Source organism: Anomaloglossus baeobatrachus, chromosome 2 (assembly GCF_048569485.1).
Source record: "Anomaloglossus baeobatrachus isolate aAnoBae1 chromosome 2, aAnoBae1.hap1, whole genome shotgun sequence".
NCBI lineage: Eukaryota > Metazoa > Chordata > Amphibia > Anura > Aromobatidae > Anomaloglossus > Anomaloglossus baeobatrachus.
In genome coordinates, this window is record NC_134354.1 from 707,009,283 (window position 1) to 707,031,642 (window position 22,360).

Sequence of the window (22,360 nt, forward strand, 5' to 3'; positions counted from 1 at the left end):
GGCCTCTCCTACCAACCCTAGGCCTTGGAGTTTCCCGGCTTCTCAGGGCAGGAACGAAGCAGGTGTGTACTGCTTCCACAGTAGAAGCACAGGCCCTTGGTCAGCCGCTCTGCTCGGCATTGTCCGGCTTGTCCCAGACGATCTATTTGCATAGGTTCAGGAGTAGAGCAGCCAGGTGGCACTGACTATGGAATGGTGGACCTCTGCGGAGTGAAAGCGTGACATGTCGGTTGCCTCTCCCGGAGTACTTCCTTGGACCATTCCTGGAAACGGAGATCAATCCGGGTCGCCAGCGTGACCAGGCCATCCAAGGTAGAAGGAACGTCACGACCGGCCAACTTGTCCTTGATGCGGCCGGAAAGACCTTCCCAGAAGGCTGCTGTAAATGCCTCGTTGTTCAATCCTAACTCAGAGACAAGCGTACGAAATCGGATGGCATACTGGCAAACCGTTAAGGACCCTTGGCGTAGCCGAAGGAGCAAAGAGGCGGCCGTGGTGGTACGTCCCGATTCATCAAAGGTGTTGTGGAGGGCCTCTAGAAATCCCTGGATGTTGGAAGTCACCGGATCTTCCTTCTCCCACAAGGGATGGGACATCAGAAAGGTCCCCTTTGCTTGGTCAGAGACGAAGAGGTGTGCGAGCAACTTGAAATGCAGAGAGCATTGATTTAAGAAACCTCTACAGGTCTTGGGGTCCCCGGCGTATCGGGGCGTAGAAGCTTCTGATCCGACAGGGATGTGGCTGTTGCCTGGAGATTGTTCAGACGGGTGTCCACTGACGAAATAAAGGCCAGCATGCGAGATTGGGTCTCGCGTTGTCGCACCAGTTCTTGTTGTAATCCGGCCAGCTGGGACGCTTGTGCTCCGGCGGAATCCATGGCCTGTTCAAGCAGTAACGTCCTGGAGGTGGATCCACGGGACCGAGCACCGGACTCCCCCAGAGAAGCAACCAGGAGCGAACCCCTACACAGGGACTGTCCGGTCACCACCCCAGAGGGCCTAGATATGTGGCGCCCCTGACCTGGTCAGGCACCACTGAGTACTGCACCCATGCTGGGGACAGTACAATACAGGTAATCCAGAAGGCTGACAGGGGTGTGGAACACAGGCGCATAGTGATCAGGTCTCACACATGTACCCATGAGAGGACCCCTGGGGATCCCAGGAGGGGGAAAAGCCTTGACCTTCACTGGAATAGTGGAGGGGGCCAAAAGCCTCCATCTCCTCTCAAGGGGTGTGGTAAGAGAATCTGGTTGCTAGGTGGCGTAGGCAAGAACAGGAGAGGAGGAGCAGTGAGCGAGTTCTGTGTAGAGTCCAGGGAGCTCAAGTGAGGAGCAGATCCCTGGAGCTGTGCAATCTGACAGCGTCCGCGCAGTGGCTACAGACGGGGGAGAACGGTCAACTAGGAGTGCTACCTGAAAGCCAGCTTCAGCTAGAGAGTGCAACGGAGTGGGAAGTAAGGAGACTGCTAGAGAGCACCAGGCCCAACCGGGCGGCAGATCCCGAAGCAAGGATAGATTCACCTTTCCCTGCTAAACCTGCCGGTGTGGGGCTCTCAAAGCCCACACCACAACACCACAAAAGCCGCAGCCACGTAACCACAGTGAGGGCCCATAGGTCACAGGAGGCAAGCAGCTGGAGTGGCCTGGTCCGGGGAACAAGCATACGGCGAACGAAGGGGAGAGAGAGGCTGCAGCATCTTCCCTGGGTGACCCCCATAGGGACTAAAAGTCGGGGTCACCCCAAACCACCAAGGGCTAAGGAAGGCGAGTCAGTAGTCACCCTCATAAAGTCAGCCTGAAGGATACCCGGTTCCCACCTGGTTCATCCCAGCTACGCCCGGGCTACTCACCCTGCCATCAAATGTGAGTAAAGCCCTTGAAAGACATTCCTGCCTGTGTGGTTATTCTGCGACTTGTGGTGCTACAAACCTACACAGGGCCCTGGGGCTTGCCTCACTCTCAGGAGGCTACTACATCCGACTGCACCCACCATCAGCCCCAGGCGTCCCCTAACCTGCAGTGGCGGTCCCCACTGACCGCAATACTGAGAGTGGCGTCACGATCAAACAAGAAGATTTCCTACCAGTGACTGAGATCCAGCCGAGTGGAGTCCCTGAAGGTAATGCACCGACACTGCACCTGTGGGGCTTCACATCTGGCGTCACGAACAGGATAAGGACTAGACCTGTTCAGACAGGTGACCATGTGCCTGGGCGGTCCGCTTGAAAAATTGGAAGCGCCGCCATATTGCCACCATGAAAAGCGCGCCGAAAAACAACAGCAGCCCGCGCTGGAAGAAGTTACCGCCCACGAAGAGGTGTGGCTACCCAGAGATCCCCTGCAGAGTTCGGACCTTGCCAGCTATGAGAGTGGAAGCGTCCTGAGACGGCGGGAAGGAAAGAGAGCCACAAGCCTGCTGCTGGGAGAGGAGCTGCTGAAAGAAGCAGAGGAGAAACTAAAAAGCTTGCTATCAGAGGCAACGGCGAGTCCACAGCTGGAGAGTCGTGCAGAAGAGGGCGCAGAAGAAATGGCGTCTGACCGCAGAAATCCAGAACCGGGCTCCGCTGCCTGGTGGTATCGGGAGCTGGCCCAGTTCTGCGACCGACTGGAGAACCGGGTCGTGGAGCAGATTAGAGAAGAACGAATGGAACTGCTGGAGATGGCTGCCGCGGTTCGGGCCTATGAAAGGAGAGCCGCGCGCCGAGTGCCAGACAGGACGGCGACGACGCAGACCCCGATGCTGCCACCGGTGGGTGAGTCAAGTGATGCCCCGGCCAGTGCAAGTGCCCCGACCCCTGCTGCCACGTCCGCGGTCCCCGAAGAGGCGTCCGGTGCGGCGACGCTGAAGCAGGCCGCAGCCACGCCAGGTGCGGCCCGTCAAGCCCCGGCCGCCGCAGCGATGCCCTGCTCGGCCCACCAAGACCCGGTCCCTGCAGCAACGCCCAGTCCGGCCCGCAAAGAACCGGCTGCCACCGCGACCCTCATCCGCGCCGCAGGTGTGACGCTGACTCAGGCCGCCGCCCTGCTAGGCCCGGCCCGCCGAGACCCCACCGCCGCAGCAACGCTCGTCCGCGCCGCAAGTGAGGTGCTGAACCAGGCCGCCGCCACGCCAGGCGCGGCCCGCCAAGCCCAGACTGCTGCAGCGACGTCCAGCCCAGCCTGCACAGAGCCCCCTGCAACAGCGACCCTGATCCAGGCCGCCGCCATGCCGGGCGCGGCCCGCCAAGACCAGGCCGCCGCCATGCCGGGCGCGGCCCGCCAAGACCAGGCCGCCGCCATCCAGGGCGCGGCCCGCCAAGACCAGGCCGCCGCCATGCCGGGCGCGGCCCGCCAAGACCAGGCCGCCGCCATGCCGGGCGCGGCCCGCCAAGAAGAGATTACCTCATCATTTACCCCGGCCTGCAAGGCCAGAGCAGACACCGCTCCCCAGTCCAAAGAGGTCCCTGCTAGGAAGACCCTGATAGGAGAGGACCCCGAATACTGGAAGCTGAAGGCTGACCTAGAGGCCCAGTTCCCACAAGAGATGGTGGATCGGTATCTGCTCCCTCCGCATACCCCCAAGGAGATTCAGGCAACCCCTGCAGCCGCGCCAGAGAGTCCACCGCCCAGACCTGCTGAAGAAAGCCCATCCCCAGCACTGCCACCAAAAGAGTGCAGCGAAGAACTAAGGGGGAGAGGAGGCCAGGAAGCTGAGGAGCTGACTCCGGAGCCACCGGCAGTGGAGCAATACTCAGAGCCGGAGATGTTGCCCTATTCCCGTTGGGATGAGGAAGACCTGACACCGTCCGCTGACGAAGATCTGCCTCAAAGTCTCACCTGGGAGTTTGCAAGCTGTACCACGCAGAGTTCAGGCCGCAAGACAAGGCGTCGCAATAGAACAACGTTGTCCCCTGCACCACAGTCTCCAGAGCAGAGAGAGGTCACAGCCAGAGACCTGCAGGAGAAAAGATTACTGAGAAGGTCTAGAGCCCAGGTCAGAGGACCCCTTTACAGAGGAGTAGTAGAGGACTTCAATTTGAATACACAGTAGCCGGAATCAAGGGAGTTCGGAGTACGTGTCCTTCAGAAGTCCGGTCGGGATATGGCTATTAGTCCAATAGGAACTGGATGCAGGATGGGTGACGGACACCGGGTACAGGTGCCAGGTGATAACAGCAGACGGGGTCCGGGTCCAGCGAGACGTGCAGGCTGAAGTAACCAGGTGGAATCCAGGATCGGTGACGGGTACTGGCTGACGGAAAATGGTGAGATCCACAGCTGATAGTCACCGGGGCAACTTTTGGGACACCGGCAAGCTGGAAACACTACGGACGGCAGAGAGGCACTGTGGAAGAGACAGGGTTAACCTAGGTACAAAGCACAGAGGGACCTGCACAACTAGCTACAAGAACACATTGAATAGGCACCGCCCACATGGAAAAGGAAGTCTTATATACCCTGTACCTGTATTCAGCCATATCCTGTTCCAGGATGCTGGCCCTTTAAGAAGAGACAAAAAACACCAAAAACCTGAGCTGAAACAATGTTCAGTAAACATGCAACATTAAGCATGGGAATTGCAGCCTTAAGACTAGAAAAAAAAAACAAAGAGAAAAATTGCATGTAAAATACCCTGACTATAAATAAATAAATTGCAAGTGCTTAATAACAGGGTACTTAGTGTATACATTTTTGCAAAAAGGTAAGAAGCTGTCTCACCTCGTCACGGTGTACCCATCTGAGACAGTCCCTAACCTACTGAAGTTAAAAGCATTATCAATACCTGACTTGTGTCATGTCAAACTCCAATATGAATGGTGGTAAGGGGTCAGCTGTGTCCCAGATTAAATACACAGCAAAGTGAGACGCAATTAGTTGTTCAGTCTTAATGTTGCATGTGTACTGAACATTGTTTCAGCTCAGGTTTTTGGTGTTTTTTGTATGTTATCTTGCTTTGTTGCAAGTTGGGGGTGCAGCCCTCCTAATACTGAGACTGAACAACTAATTGCGTCTCACTTCGCTGTGACGGACGGAAGGCATGGAGGACGCACAGGAGGGAGAGCGAGAGGGGCAGCCGCAGACAGGGGGACCAGGGACCAGAGCGGTGAGTGACAGGCGGCGTCGGGATCCCGGGAGTGTGACATTATGTGTGAGGTAATATGATTTTAGTAGAGAGATGGATAGAGAGACACACAGGGAGAGACAGACAAACAAAAAGAGAGACAGACATAGAGAGACAGACAGATGGATAGAGGGAGATAGACAGAGAGAGGGAGACAGAGAGAGAGAGAGGGAGACAGAGAAACAGACAAAGAGAGACAGACAGACAGAGACAGACAGAGAGGGAGACTGATAGACAGAGATACAGACAGAGAGGGAGAGTGGATAGAGACACAGAGAGACACTTAGTTATTATCCTGGGCAACGTCGGGTACTACAGCTAGTTACATAAAAGGTGCAGAAATTCTGCAACATCAAAATCTCATCAGCAGCTCATTGAGGCAATGTAGCATTAGCCTTCTATTATATAAACCCAATTTTCCTTCTCAGGTATGTACGGTACTTTTGCACAATTCTTAAAGCTCTTACCATTCACTTCTAACACATATTTATGAAAAGCATTAAAAAGGACCTATCACTTGTAAAAATTCCTGTGCTCTCCTGATTCTGACACCCTTTTCCTTTTTGTGCTGCGTCGCCCCATTGCAATAATATTCATATTTGTCATTTTTGATGCATATTATGTGAAATCTCTGCTTGCATTCCAAGTGGTGGTTTCCTCTGAGTCTTCTCTGGGGGGTGCACTTTCATCCCTCCTGCCCAGATGCTGCCAATCATAGGTACTAGCAGTCTAGCCGTTTTAGACAATACTGAGCTGTGATTAGCAGCTTCTGGGAGGGAGGGGTGTAGGCGCTCACCCCCAGAGAGGACTCTGAAGAAACGCCCAGTTGGACTGCAAAATTTCACATATTGTGCTCAAAAAGCAACAACTGACAGACAACTAATTTGTTGGTCCTGGGAATCCACTGTAAGCTCTAGGCGTTCTTTTTTCACCTATTATATGTGCAGACATTGATGACATGATTCTGATATTTTAGATGTTACAGGTCTGCATTCCTGACATAAGTACTACTCACTAAAAGACACAGACATCTGGACCTGGAATGTGGTCACCTGTATGTAAGGTTATTTATAAAAAGCTTGCATGCTAACCCCTAAGCAATCACATATTTCTGATGGATTCACAGGGCACCGGTGACACATTTAGCTTCTGTATGTCTGCTATTGGAGACTACTTGGAAATTGAAAAATAGTTCTTGATACTCAATATAGCGGTTGTATCCTTCTATTCTGCTCTGACATTCCGTAAGATAAATAAACCCCACATGCAAGACCTCACAAGGACCGCAAATATGGTGGTGTCAATGCGTTCTAAGGCTATGTGCGCACGCTGCAGATTTGGTGGAGAAATTTTCTGCATGAAATCTGCATTTCTGGCAGAATAACGCACCAAAAACCATGCCTTTTGATGCGTTTTTGGTGTGATTTTGTGCCATGCAGTTTTTTTTTAATGAAATCAATGGGTAGAAGGACTAAAAAACGCACAAAAAAAGCACCAACAATTGACATGCTGCAGATTATTTTCTGCACCAAATCTGAAAGTAAAAAATAATATATCTGTGCACAGTATTCCGAATTCTCATTGACTTTGCTTGCATAGGGATAGATGTGTTTTTGTGACAAAACTGCACCAAAAAACGCATAAAAAACGCACCTTGCGCACACAGCCTAAGAATACAATCATAACTTAGTTGTGTATAGCACTTTTATAATTCATGCCATTATTCTGCAACTGAATATCATATAAATGCAAAAATCTTTTACAAAAATTGTAATGAATCATGTATTTACGTAAAGGTATATGTACATCAAGGGCCACCATCAGGGCATTATTGGTAGCTTTGCTCTGGGATCTAGAAAGTAAGGGGCCCAAAACTCATCTGTAGGCTTCCACCCGCCTACCGTACTAGTTACAATTACACATATAAAATCAAGCACTTGATGAACTTTACCTAATTCCCAACATAAAGTCACTCATCCAATTTGATAATAAATGAATGTATCAGTAGTATTCTTTTCTGGGATGTAACAGCAAGACTGGAGGGGAGCGGGAAAGGGCAGTTAAGAATGTAGCACGGGATTGTATAACCAAAGGCTCCTGATATGGCTCAACAACACAATAGCCTACAAGAGGATGGAAGGGCTCAAACAGGCGCTCAATGGCCAACTGCCGACCAAGGATATGATTCCTGGCGGGCCACAAAGCCGATCTGTATAGAGAACCGCAAGACCATGTGAAGTACAACAGATTTTAGCAGACTGGGGTGAGGGAAGCAAAGCATGGCTCTGGTAGAGGTGCCTAACAGTACCCCCCTCTTAGGGCCTCACCCACATGAATCCATAATGGAAGAAAGTGGAATTTTCTGAGGATAATTGGAACATTTAAGTCCATCTTTGGCACTCAACATCTCTTCGTCAAGACCATATCCCTTCCAGTCAATCAAGTAGAAGAGATTATCACACAGCAACTCGATGTGGAATGAGGGTTCAGTATGTTTTAGGCTTTTATCATCCCCTTGCAAAGGAAAAATATTAATGAGGGAGATGCATTAAAATATTAAAAGGTTATTCCGATCTGTAGAACTTATCGCTAACCATAGGACAGGTGATAACTGGCTTCTGAATTGGGGACTGCCTGAGATGGCCAATTGCAATGCTCAGCCTTTAAAGTCAGTCCCACAAAGACCAGATGAAGTGGTGGAGTGCATGGTGATAATTGGTGATAATTTCTACAGGTAAAATAATTCTTAAAGGGAACCTGTCAGCAGATTTGGGGCCTATAAGCTGCGGTAATCACCAGTGGGCTCTTATATACAGCATTCTAACATGCTGTATATAGGAGCCCAGGCCGCTTTGTAGAGCGTAAAAATGACTTTCTAATACTTACCTCAACGGTCGCTGTGGTGGAGTTGGGTCATATGTGTGTCTCCGTTCTCCGGTAGGACGCGTCATGCCACAGGCTTCATAAGCAGGACGAAGATGGCTGAAAGAGGAGGCACCGACACCGGAGAACGGAGACGCCCATATGGCCCAACTCCACTGCAGCGACCGTTTAGGGTAAGTATTATAAAGTGTTTTTTATGTTGTACACAGCGGCCTGGGCTCTTATATACAGCATGTTAGAATGCTGTGTATAAGAGTCCACTGGTGGTGGCCGCAGCTTATAGGTCCCAAATCTGGTGACAGGTTCCCTTTAAAGGCTTTAAGGAGTATTAATACTAATGAATGGGGAAACAGAAGGGGACATTGCTTCAGCCTGGAGGCGCAATGACAAAGGGGCAATATCATTTTATTGGCCCTAGAAAGATATTATTGGTGTGTAAAAAAGGACAAAAGTATAACTGTTTGGGACATTATAAATACAATTGAGGGCAAGGCCTCTTACACGCCAGAAACACATCACATTTTCTCTAACCATGGAGGATAATGGTCTTGTTTGATTATTAACAGCTGCAGTACTATATGGGTCCATTTTTACTCTATTGCATGTGCTATAGATCCTTGTTTTTTTCTGACGTTTGTCTGCTAATCAATTTTTGTTTTTGGCACCAATCATCATCAGGCTGAAGGACCTACAATTTATTAATAATAATAATAATAATAATCTTTACTTATATAGCGCCAACATATTCCGCAGCGCTTTACAATTCAGAGGGGACATGTACAGACAACATGAGACATTACAAAATAACAACATTCAGATACCAGGAGGAGTGAGGGCCCTGCTCGTAAGCTACAGTCTATGAGGAAATAGGGGAGACACAGAAGGCACAATTTAACCAGTTGTGGTAAACTCACCAATACTTTTAATGTTTGCTGTAATTCCTGTGTAATGTCCTGTATAATTTATCCTACTATACTGTAAAAAAACAACATAGGACAGAAAATGTATTGCAAAAAGTTGAAGTGGGCACTGCCTCTCCTGTGGCCAGACCTTGCCAAGTATTGCCCATGCCAATCCTGCAAAGAATCAACTAGAGCAATGCCAATTACATGACATCACCATTGGATGATAGAACAGTGAAAAACTGTGTATGTATGAATTTTTATGTAGGTGCTGTGGATTATACATGCTTTTGTATGCATATGCTCTGTGTATGCAGCATGACTCTGTATGTATGTATATGCTCTGTGTATACATGTCTTTGTATGTAGGTGCTCTGTGTATGCATGATTTTGTATGTTAGAATGTAAGTGCCCTGTGTATACATCTCTGTATGTGCTCTGTGTATACATATCTCTGTATGTATGTGCTCTGTGAGTAAACATATCTCTGTATGTATGTGATCTATGTATACATGTGTCTGTACGTAAGTGCTCTTTGTATGCATGCATTTGTATGTATGTGCTCTATGCAGGCAGAATGCGTCTGTATGTATGTATAGGCTGTGTATGTATGTCTCCATATGTATGTGCTCTGTGTATGCATTCATTTGTATGTATGTGCTCTATGCCTGCAGAATGCGTCTGCATGTATGTATATGCTTTGTATGCATGCATTTGTATGTATGTGCTCTATGCAGGCAGAATGCGTCTGTATGTATGTATATGCTGTGTATGTATGTCTCCATATGTATGTGCTCTGTGTATGCATGCATTTGTATGTATGTGCTCTATGCAGGCAGAATGCGTCTGCATGTATGTATATGCTGTGTATGTATGTCTCCATATGTATGTGCTCTGTGTATGCATGCATTTGTATGTATGTGCTCTATGCAGGTAGAATGCGTCTGTATGTATGGATATGCTGTGTATGTGTCTCCATATGTATGTGCTGTGTGTATGCATGAGTCTGTATATACAGTGGAGATCAACATTAGAGAACAATGTATGATCAGTTGTTTTTTTCAGAAATAATATAATCCACATTGATTAACATTTGAAAGGGTTTTTTTTGTAAGGGGTGCAGCATGCCACTAGAACAGTGTTTTACAAAAGATCCAAAGTTCATGAACATAAAACCTTTATTTTGCCCAAAACGTGATGACCATAATTAGAGAACAACAATGACTGCAGCACAGAGAAAGAAAAATAAATTTTCTGAAGGTAACAACAGTCAAGTGTACAGGTCTCTGCCGTGAATGACTTCAGCACATCTTTGACCACAGGACATCACTAGTCTCTCACACTGCTCTGGTGTGATTTTGGTCATCTCTTCTTCCAGTCTCTTCCACAGTTCTTTGACTATTGTGTGTTTCTTGGCCATAACTTTGTCACCAAGGATTTTCCAGAGGTTTTCTATTGGGTTTAGGTCAGGACTCTGGGCGGCCATTTCATTGTTTCAATGTTTTCTGTTTCAAGGAACTGCTTTACCTGTTTTGCTGTGTGACGGGTATTGTCCTGTATGAAATGTGCTGGCTGATTTAGTTACATAGTTACATAGTTACTTAGGTTGAAAAAAGATCCCGGTCCACCTAGTTCAACGTTCCACTACCAGTTCTACATTTGGTCACTAAAGGCCCCGTCACACACAGAGATAAATCTTTGGCAGATCTGTGGTTGCAGTGAAATCATGGACATATTGTTCCATTTGTACACAGCCACAAACCTGACACTGATTGTCCACAATTTCACTGCAACCACAGATCTGCTGCAGATTTATCTCTGTGTGTGACAGAGCCTTAAGTCATTTATAACCAACAATGTTGTGTGTATTGAGGAAATCATCTAGCCTTTTTTAACACTAGAAGTCCCAGAAATTTCAAGCTCCCCACTGAAGTCCCGAAAGAGGGTCAAATGACAATACAATAAACTGAATAGAACTAACTAGAAACTAAATGGCTAAACTCAATGGAAAACAACAACCTCCTGTGGTGCGACAGTAATAGCCTTAATTACAGAACAAAAGTCGGTGATTATAGGATGTTAGCTAAAATCCTTCAGGTCATTCGACCCGTCTCTGGGTTCTAAAGGTAGAAATGTTAAATGACTCCTCTCTGGGACTTCTAGTGTTAAAAGCAGTTCTAGTATCTGCCATTACTACCTCTTGTGGTCGGCATTCCACAGTCTGACTGCTCTAACTGTAAAGAACCCTTTCCTATTTAGCTGCCGGAATTGCTTTTCTTCTACTCGCAGTGTATGCCCCCTGGTCCTTAGTATTGTCTTTGGAAGAAATAAGTCATGTGCCAGTCCTTTATATTGACCACACATGTATTTATAGTGAGGAACCACGTCTTGTTGAGAAGGTTCTGATATACACTTGCATTCACTCTGCCATGTAGCTGTATAAGAGGTCCAACTCCTGCTGCAGAAAACATTGCCCAAACCATGACACTTCCTCCTCAATCTTTGACTGACTTCTCAACACACTTTGGGTTCAGTCTTTCCCCAGTTTGCCGATGAACATAATGTTTCCAATCAGACCCAAATAAATTCAATTTGATTTCATCACTAATGAATGAAATGAACTGTTGACCACTTCTCTGTCCACACAACATGCTCCTCATCAAAGGTAAGTCTAGACTTTTGATTCTTTCTGCTAATGAGAGGTTTGGTCACAGCAGAGTGGGCTTTCAGTCCAAATGCTCTTAAACATTGTGACACTGTATAACGAGACAGACCCTGTTCAGTGCTGAACTGGCGAGCAATTTCAGCTGCAGTGTTGAAATGAGATTCTCCGCATTATCCTGTCTTCTCTTGCATTTGTCTTTCAAGGGTGACCAGCCTTCTTGGAGGACTTGAAAGTGTTTGTGTTGTTATAAAGATGCAATATTCTCAAAATCACAGACTTGGAATGACCAACTTCTCTTGCTATGGCTGATAGGGTCACCTCTTTGGCCTTCATCTGGACAGCCTGCTGCTGGAGGGTTTCAGTCACTTTGGAACAGCACACCATTTTTGCAAAGTCAGTACAAACTGGAAAGTTAGGCTGCCAGTTACATAGGGTCTCTCAGATAATTAAGGAAATTAGCACCAGATTAACACCAATAACTTGCAGGTATCTGAAAGTATTCTCTAATTTTGATCATTGTTCTTTTTCATTCATCTCATTTACATTTTTATTATGTGCTTTTGAAAATATTCAATGTATGAAACAAGTTTAAAATACTGCTAGTGTACTCATATTAGGATATAATCACATAGGACGACACAATGACCGCAACATTTAAGACCTTGTGTGTTGATCTCTAATTTTGATCTCCAGTGTATCCATGTATATGCCCTGTGTATGCATCTCTGTATGTATTTGCTCTGTGTACATGATTCTGTATGAATGTATGTTCTCTGTGTATGCAGCGTGACTCTGTATTTGCTCAGTGTATGCATGTGTCTGTATGTATGTTTTCTGAGTATGCATGCGTCTCTATGTATGTGTTCTGTGTATGCATGTGTCTGTATGTATGTGTTCTGTGTATGCATGTGTCTGTATGTATGTGTTCTGTGTATACATGTGTCTGTATGTATGTGTTCTGTGTATGCATGTGTCTGTATGTATGTGTTCTGTGTATACATGTGTCTGTATGTATGTGTTCTGTGTATGCATGTGTCTGTATGTATGTGTTCTGTGTATGCATGTGTCTGTATGTATGTGTTCTGTGTATGCATGTGTCTGTATGTATGTGTTCTGTGTATGCATGTGTCTGTATGTATGTGTTCTGTGTATACATGTGTCTGTATGTATGTGTTCTGTGTATGCATGTGTCTGTATGTATGTGTTCTGTGTATGCATGTGTCTGTATGTATGTGTTCTGTGTATGCATGTGTCTGTATGTATGTGTTCTGTGTATGCATGTGTCTGTATGTATGTGTTCTGTGTATGCATGTGTCTGTATGTATGTGTTCTGTGTATGCATGTGTCTGTATGTATGTGTTCTGTGTATGCATGTGTCTGTATGTATGTGTTCTGTGTATACATGTGTCTGTATGTATGTGTTCTGTGTATGCATGTGTCTGTATGTATGTGTTCTGTGTATACATGTGTCTGTATGTATGTGTTCTGTGTATGCATGTGTCTGTATGTATGTGTTCTGTGTATGCATGTGTCTGTATGTATGTGTTCTGTGTATACATGTGTCTGTATGTATGTGTTCTGTGTATGCATGTGTCTGTATGTATGTGTTCTGTGTATGCATGTGTCTGTATGTATGTGTTCTGTGTATGCATGTGTCTGTATGTATGTGTTCTGTGTATGCATGTGTCTGTATGTATGTGTTCTGTGTATGCATGTGTCTGTATGTATGTGTTCTGTGTATACATGTGTCTGTATGTATGTGTTCTGTGTATGCATGTGTCTTTATGTATGTTCTGTTTGTATACATGTCTCTGTATTTATGTGCTCTGTATATACAGTACATGTGTCTGTAAATACTTTGGAAATACATGTCTTTGTAAGTCAGCCTGTGTAAAGAGGCTGGTAAACAAGTGAAGAACGATTTGAATATTGTCAATCATCCTCAGTTAATGACATCAGCACAGCCCATGTAAATGCAATCTAATTGTGATAGTGCCAAATGTTAGCATTTTGGGCCCTACTTTGAACTTTTCCAAAGGGTTTCACTTTATCTAAAACTGGCTCTGAGTGTGGGTAGTATGAGGGTTAAAGATGGATAGGGTGTTGGTAAAGTGAAGAGCCAAAAGATTTCTCAGCAGCAAACACTGCAAAAAATGAGTCACATGGCTGGAAGACGTCTTCATGGAGGTCTGGGCAGGGTGGAAAAGTGAATTACTACAATCAGAAACGTCATTACCAATACGTCACTAGATATAACTGTATTATAGCCACTTATATGATTACATTTTGGGTCAACGTTGGTGTACGTACAATGGGTTGTATTCAGATACAGATTGGGGGACTATGTGGTGGCAACATGTGGTGTAGGGGATTATCTGGTCACTGTGGTGGTAATATGTGGTATGAAGTGATTACACTGTCACTTTGTGGTGGTAATTTGTGGTATAAGGGGACTATCCAATCACTATGTGGTGGTAATTTGTGATATGGGAGGGATTATTCTGTCATTATGTGGTGGTAATATGTAGTATAGAGGAATTATTTGGTTACTATGTTGTTGTAATATGTGGTATGAGGGGATTATTCGGTCACATTATGGTGGTAATATGTGTTATGGGGGATCCGATCACTATACGGTACTAATATGGCATGGGGGATTATCCGGTCACTATGTTTTGGTAATATGTGGCATGGGGGAGTATCCGGTCACTAACTGGTGGTAATATGTGGTATGGGGGATTATCTGGTCACTACGTGCTGGTAATATGTGGTATATGGAATTATCTGGTCACTATGTGATTGTACTATGTGGTATGGGGGAGTAGCTGGTAACTATGTGGTGGTAATATGTGATATGGGGGAGTAGCTGGTCACTATGTGGTAGTAATATGTGGTATGGGGAATTATCTGGTCACTATGTGGTGGTTATATGTAGTATGGGGGATTATCGTACCACTATGTGGCAGTAATATGTGATATAGGGGATTATCCGGTCACTATGTGGTAGTAATATGTAGTATGGGGGATTATCGTGTCACTATGTGGCAGTAATATGTGATATTGGGGGATTATCTGGTCACTATGTGGTGGTAATATGTAGTATGGGGGATTATCGTGTCACTATGTGGCAGTAATATGTGATATTGGGGGATTATCTGGTCACTATGTGGTGGTAATATGTAGTATGGGGGATTATCGTGTCACTATGTGGCAGTAATATGTGATATAGGGGATTATCCGGTCACTATGTGGTAGTAATATGTAGTATGGGGGATTATCGTGTCACTATGTGGCAGTAATATGTGATATTGGGGGATTATCTGGTCACTATGTGGTGGTAATATGAAGTATGGGGGATTATCGTGTCACTATGTGGCAGTAATATGTGATATAGGGGATTATCCGGTCACTATGTGGTAGTAATATGTAGTATGGGGGATTATCGTGTCACTATGTGGCAGTAATATGTGATATAGGGGATTATCCGGTCACTATGTGGTAGTAATATGTAGTATGGGGGATTATCGTGTCACTATGTGGCAGTAATATGTGATATTGGGGGATTATCTGGTCACTATGTGGTGGTAATATGAAGTATGGGGGATTATCGTGTCACTATGTGGCAGTAATATGTGATATTGGGGGATTATCTGGTCACTATGTGGTGGTAATATGAAGTATGGGGGATTATCGTGTCACTATGTGGCAGTAATATGTGATATTGGGGGATTATCTGGTCACTATGTGGTGGTAATATGTAGTATGGGGGATTATCGTGTCACTATGTGGCAGTAATATGTGATATTGGGGGATTATCTGGTCACTATGTGGTGGTAATATGTAGTATGGGGGATTATCGTGTCACTATGTGGCAGTAATATGTGATATTGGGGGGATTATCTGGTCACTATGTGGTGGTAATATGAAGTATGGGGGATTATCGTGTCACTATGTGGCAGTAATATGTGATATTGGGGGATTATCTGGTCACTATGTGGCAGTAATATGTGCACGCTCTGCTGAGTCACAGTGACGTCACTCTTCCACGGTAAATTCCCGAGCCGTCACGGTCGCTGTATGAGCCCCACACTGCTGTGTTATTATCACGGGGAGCACGCGTGTCCGGCACAGCCGCGATATCTGCAGGGTCATTCCCCTCTCTGCTCTTTGGACAGCGCCGGCTGTTTGTGGCGAGCGCGGCAGACACGTTGCACGCAAGGGACATAAACAAACCGCACACTGCTCCACACAGAACCATAACAACAACACGGGATCGGCCGGCGCTGGCTCTTAACCTGTTGCACGCCGGCTGCGAGATAACCTAGCCAATCACAGATGCTTACTAAGCAGCTAGAAAAGGCACAGACAGGGTTAAGCTAGTGACGTCACATGCTCATCTCCGCCCACTCAGCGGCATTTCTAGGTGAAGGCAGGAGAACACGGAAAAGTTAGGAGGGTGGAGAGGGGGCGGAGACAGCGATGGAGCGCGGGGATTGGACGCTGTGCTGTCAGGGAGTCCCCGCCCACTCCCCTTGCCTTCTTTGTAGCAGTGGGCAGGTCCGGCTCGTGACGGCGGCTTCCAGTAACTGCAGCTTGTTGCCGGGGGGCAGGTCGGACATTCAACAGGCGGCTGCCGAGGAGAGCGGAGCGGCGTGTGCGGCGCCGTGACGCACAGTCTGTGGAGTGACGCAGAGCTCTGATCTGACGCAGCGAGTGAGTGACGCACATTTCTCCCCCACGGAGCGCCGCCTCATGAAGTGACTGAAACTTTTGCGGCAAAGTTTGTGCGTAGTCCCGGGAGTCATGGCTGAAGCCCCTGCGCCCCCGGTGGTGGAGATAGACCCGGACTTCGAGCCGTTATCCCGGCCCCGGTCTTGCACTTGGCCGCTGCCCCGTCCCGAGTTTAACCCCAGCAATTCGGCCACCTCGTCCCCGGCGCCCTCCCTGCAGCCCGAGCCGGCGGCCGGCAATGTGGACTTTATGAGCCTGCTGGAGGAGAGCGAGGACTACGAGCCGGCACTGTGCGGGGACTTCCTGCAGCCGCTGCCCCCGCCACAGCACCCCCCGCCCGGGGCCCTGCATGCGCCCCCCAGCGTGCCGGCACTGTCCCCGGCCTCCTCCCCGGCCCCCCTGGGAGCCCAGCAGCCCCGCAAAAGCTGCTCCTCCCGCCGCAACGCCTGGGGCAACCTGTCCTACGCCGACCTGATCAGCCAGGCCATCGAGAGCGCCCCGGAGAAGAGGCTCACCCTGTCCCAGATCTACGACTGGATGGTGAAGAGCGTGCCCTACTTCAAGGACAAGGGCGACAGCAACAGCTCGGCCGGCTGGAAGGTGAGCGACGGTCGGGCGACCACTGTGTGCAGCCGATCTGTCACAGGTCGCTCATCCAGTCCTGCAGGTGTTTGTGTGTAGGGAGCCTTTATACTGTCACATTAAGCAGAGCAGAAAGTGACTGCAGTGTGTGATCGGCTGTAACATGACCAGGTTGTTTCATGTTGGGATCATAAATACAGGATTTCTTGGTTGGTTATAATCAATAATTATTGGTTGCTGAATCCATGTAAAGTTATGGAGAAGTATCTGCTGGGAGTAGTAGTCCTTCTATACTACTATAAATCAGGGCTCCTGACTGAAGCGGATGCTGTAGATCGCCTGCAGCGCTGACACTTGTCACAATATCTGATGTACAAGCAGCACCTGAGTGTCAGGTTACGTTGTGAGGTCCCCCGGTGATGACCTGCTGCGGTGTCAGTGCCACCAGGTAACACGACTCCTGTAGAGGCGCACCGAGGGATCGTCTGGGGCTCCGGGGACCACGTCTGGCTGCAGCTATTAGCCGGGCTCTGAGGCTCCGGGCTGATTAGGGCAGCCATCCCCATGATGATCCTGAAAGGAATATAATAGGGCTCAGAGGAGCGCGCCATGCTCTGACTGCCACAGACGGCGTGGACGGGCTGCTGTGTCCTGTGCACTCAGTGTGTGATGTTCTGTTTATAGATTGGTGTGCGCTCACTGAGTGTGATCTGTTTATAGATTGGTGTGCGCTCACTGAGTGTGTCCTGTGCACTTTTGTATAGGTCACCGTGCGCTCTTAGTGTGTGATGTTCAGTGTGCAGGTCAGTGTGTGATGTGCACGTTCTATAGATCAGTGTGCGCTCGCTGAGTGATGTGCATTATTGTATAGATCAGTGTTTCTCGTGTTTTTCAGGATTTCTTTAGTATCACACAGGTGATGTAAGACTTGTGGAGTCCCCAGAAGTTGCCTTGGGCTTGTTCTATATGGGCGATCCCCAAATCATGACCTAACGGTATTCTTGAGCAGCGCAGGTGCAGACTGTGTAATGGGCTGTATGAGAGGCTCTCCTTGCTGTTCGCGCCTCTATATGTGCCCCACTCTGGAAAGTATGGCTGGCGGGATGTGGGAGGTATGTGCTCTGCTGGAGTGGATTGTGTGGCACCATCTTTTGTGTGGCACCAGCTCTCTTGCTTGTGTGGCACTGTCTTTTGCTTGTTGGGGTGGCTTGTGTGGCACCGTGTCTCTTGCTTGTTGGGGTGGCTTGTGTGGCACCGTGTCTCTTGCTTGTTGGGGTGGCTTGTGTGGCACCGTGTCTCTTGCTTGCTGGGGTGGCTTGTGTGGCACCGTGTCTCTTGCTTGCTGGGGTGGCTTGTGTGGCACCGTGTCTCTTGCTTGCTGGGGTGGCTTGTGTGGCACCGTGTCTCTTGCTTGCTGGGGTGGCTTGTGTGGCACCGTGTCTCTTGCTTGCTGGGGGGCTTGTGTGGCACCGTGTCTCTTGCTTGCTGGGGGGGGGCTTGTGTGGCACCGTGTCTCTTGCTTGCTGGGGGGGGGCTTGTGTGGCACCGTGTCTCTTGCTTGCTGGGGGGGGGCTTGTGTGGCACCGTGTCTCTTGCTTGCTGGGGGGGGGCTTGTGTGGCACCGTGTCTCTTGCTTGCTGGGGGGGGGGCTTGTGTGGCACCGTGTCTCTTGCTTGCTGGGGGGGGGCTTGTGTGGCACCGTGTCTCTTGCTTGCTGGGGGGGCTTGTGTGGCACCGTGTCTCTTGCTTGCTGGGGGGGCTTGTGTGGCACCGTGTCTCTTGCTTGCTGGGGGGGCTGGTGTGGCGCGCTTTCTTCTGTGGTCAGTACTTACCTTGGGTTGTATGTGAGCTGCACCTACACAGGCTCCTCTCTGACCCCACAATCCTGCATTGTGTAGTCACATTCCCTCCACTATCCATTTCCTCCGGACTGCATCCTGAGGAAGAGCCTATTGTCAGGTTACCCCTTTTCTGAGAAAGCCGATGATGGCTGTACACGAACTCCAATTAATTATCAACCAGTAGAGAAGTGATGCCTTCCTTACAGTTGTATAGTTCTTTCTGTATTTTACACAAGTCTTTCCTGAGTGTAGTTTATTTATCCCTCCGGGGTCCCATCATTGTCTTCTCTTAGAACCGTTCCTGTTCTGTAACATTTAAACGAGTGAACGCCGAACTGTGACTCTCCCTGCCCACGATGGGAGTTGTAATTTCGCAACCGCTGTGGAGCCACAGGTAGGAGAGCTGCGGCTCCGAGGTGTCATATTGCTGCGGTCTAGGTTATTAATCATGAATAACGTCCCTGCCCGGTAATCCAGCACGAGTCCGGGCTGCACCGCATCAGGAAAGTCTACGGACAACAATCTGCAACGTGAGGTCGTGTGTCAGACGGAGACCCAAACAAAGGCAGCACGTGCGAGGCCGACGTATCCATCTACTTACAGTATCACTAATACAAATAATATCTCTCCCGAGGGGAACTCTGGGATTATGTAAGACCTAGGAAACCGACTCCGCCACTGAAATTCCCTTTAACCCGGGACACTTTGCTCTTTCTTAGCAGAGCTGATCTTGTCGCTTTCTGAAGATTTAACATATTGTTTAGATATTTATTTGTTAAACTGGAATATATCACGTGATTGTGTGTGTGTGTGTGTGTGTGTGTGTGTGTGTGTGTGTTACATATATATCAATCTATCTATGTATATATGTATAATGTGTATGTATGTGTGTTTATTTAGATATGTTCCCATTGCTTCAGTTGGGAAAAGCGTTGGCATAGGGATTCTCTGTAATGTGCATGTAATATCCTAAGCCTGGATTTCCCCTTTAAATCTGCCACCGGCTACCAATGGGTTGTAGAAGAAATTAGGGCTGTCTGTTTTCTGATTAGACCGGTGTAGGAGTATTTTGGTGTGGGACAATGGAAATGTGAGTAATGCCCTATAAACCCTAATAGTCGGTGACTGATGGTCTTCAGCCGCCCATAACCTCTCATGATGTGTAATGTCCCATCGTTCTACTTCAGCGTTTAGGGTTGTGATCTTCAGAGGGTATCTTTGTGTCTTAGGGGACCTGTCAATGATTTCCAGGTTACTCCTTGTCTCTTCCGTGTGGCTTCCTCGCCGATGAGTAGATGATTTTATACCGGTAGTACCAAGTCCTGAATAATAACATGACTCATGATCTGGTGTACAGCGGAGACTATCTCTCGTACTTTGTGCCCCTTCCTACCAGGGACGCTCAAAGTTTACCCAAAGTTCCCCAAGAACTAGTCCAGTCCGTGCTACACAAGGTTCTCCTACATTCCTTCAGGGATTACACTTCACACGCCATCTAAGAAACAAAGGCAGATTATGTCTTCACTTTTTTTTTTTTTTTTTCTCGCCAACCACAGTATTTAGTGGAGCAATGAAATTTTTTTTCAGAGCTGGCAAAACGATGAATAATTAGCGCACTTCGTCAGCCTTCCCTACCTGTAATGACACGAAGACTCACATCTTTAAAAGCCTCGTCTGTAATCGCAGGCCGAGGCTTACGCTGACTTTTTATAACAATGGTTACAAATGCTCCTGACGACAAGTCTGTTGTAAAAGTAATGAGGTACTAAATGGAAAATAATTAGCTCGTGAGTGTCGGAATGGAGAAGGTGACTGGAAGAATGAATCGGCGGCATGTTTGGGATATGGGGAATACAAGGGGACGATTGATGAGCGTATTGTGATTAGTGTAAATATACTGTGTGATCAACGTTCCCCACATTCTGCATTCAGGACTCATTTGTCTCAGCGGTAAGAGATAGTCACAGGACTGGTTAGAAAAAAAATAAATATGTATATTTGTCCATGTACGTGGCAAAGCTCCTGGCATGGATAATGTATGATGCCACTGAAGTCTTCTAGTGGGGTCCATCATTGGGCGGTGTATAAACTTATACCCCTCCCCACTCTGCCTTGCCTTTGTTATTCTCCACCAAAGTCTGATATCAGAATCATGGTCTTTAGACCACAGGGTGCGCAGCTTCATTAACAAATGGCTTATTTTAGGGTCTTCCTAGAATATAAATGTCATCAGCATTCTTGTCCAAACACCATTAACACTAGAAGTCTCAGAGAGGGGTCATTTAACATTTCTACCAATGAAACCCTATGGAGCTCGAAATTCCTGGGACTTCTAATGTTAAAGGGAATCTGTTCTGCCAGGTTTTTGCTACCTCATCTGAAAGCAACATGTAGGCAAAGAGACTCTGAATAAAACAATGTATCACTTAGATTACTGGCTGCAGCCGTTCTAACAAAGTATTCAGATTACCAAAACAGGAGAGCTGCCCCTGCCCACATGTTCTCTCTATATACAATGTCTATAGACAGTGAAGTGCTAATCACAGCAGGGGGCATACTGGACTAGTTTACCTTCTATTTTTTTTCTTTAATATAGCCATATGAGGTCTTGTTTTTTGAGTACCATAATTAATTCTGCCACATATTGTACTGGAAAATGGGATAAAAATTTCACAAGTGCGGTGAAATTGCACACCAAATGCAATTCTACAAGGTTTTTTGGGTTTATTTACCATGTTTGCTATAAGGTAAAACTGACCTGGCAATATGATTCCCCAGATCAGTCTGTGTGTCTGTCTGTCTTTTTTTTTTTCTTGGGGGGGGGGGGGGGGGAATCCAAACATTTGTCATAAATAGGTTCCCTTTAACATGGGCGCATACTCTTAATTTTCCCTTGTATCAGGTCCTCTGTGGCTGCCTGGTTTAGGAGCCATCCTGCTATAGTGCAGTAAAGCGGTGACCACTCTCTTGACCTTTCACATGTATTTTCCCATCATAGATTTTTTGGGAAGATTTCATGCAGAAATCCATGCGTTTGCCGCCACCACAGTACTGCCATCTAGGTGAATGGAACTGATTTCTAGTCTCAAATGTTTTTATGAAATCTGTCTCTGGCTATTTTACCCTAAATGCTTTTGTTTTTGACATTTACAATTGATTATATTTTGTAATGTGAAAATGGCGCAAGAGATTTTTATTTAACTGCCACAGTGCAGTATTGCTTTGCCTTGCACCACAACCGCTAAGTGTGACTATATCCTCATAGGGTACTTTATATGGTGTCTGAAACAGGTTGTCCTCTACTAGTACAACCCCTTCTGATTCCACTTGTTTCCCCTAATTACAATAAAAGACCCTATACTCACCTCTCATTCGGGCATTGTTCCAGCACTGTCAGTAACAGCGGTTTGGACCCCATGTGATGTCACACGAGCCACACTTCCCCAATCACCCGGGCTTCTCTTCGCGCCTGCACCAAATTAGGTAATCAACAGGAAGTGACGCTGCAGCTGCCACTCCCTACTTATTGATTGATTTGCTGATTTGATCTGAAGGTGGTGAGACTGAAACAGGGCTCCCATGATGTCATGGGAGCCCTGAACTGTGGTTACCAACAGTGCTGGAACGCCTCCAGAATGGGAGGTGAGCACAGGG

At 47.3% G+C, this 22,360-nt stretch overlaps 1 protein-coding gene across 1 annotated transcript in view; it reads left to right on the forward strand.

The window, feature by feature from the left end:
• The first annotated feature begins 15,926 nt into the window (after window positions 1–15,926).
• The window catches only part of FOXO1 (forkhead box O1), a 54,460-nt gene continuing 48,026 nt past the window's right edge, over window positions 15,927–22,360 (forward strand). Inside the window, exon 1 of the mRNA XM_075334593.1 lies at window positions 15,927–16,883. Coding sequence (XP_075190708.1) covers window positions 16,356–16,883 — 528 coding nt within the window. The 5' untranslated portion in view covers window positions 15,927–16,355. The remainder of the gene's footprint in view (window positions 16,884–22,360) is intronic.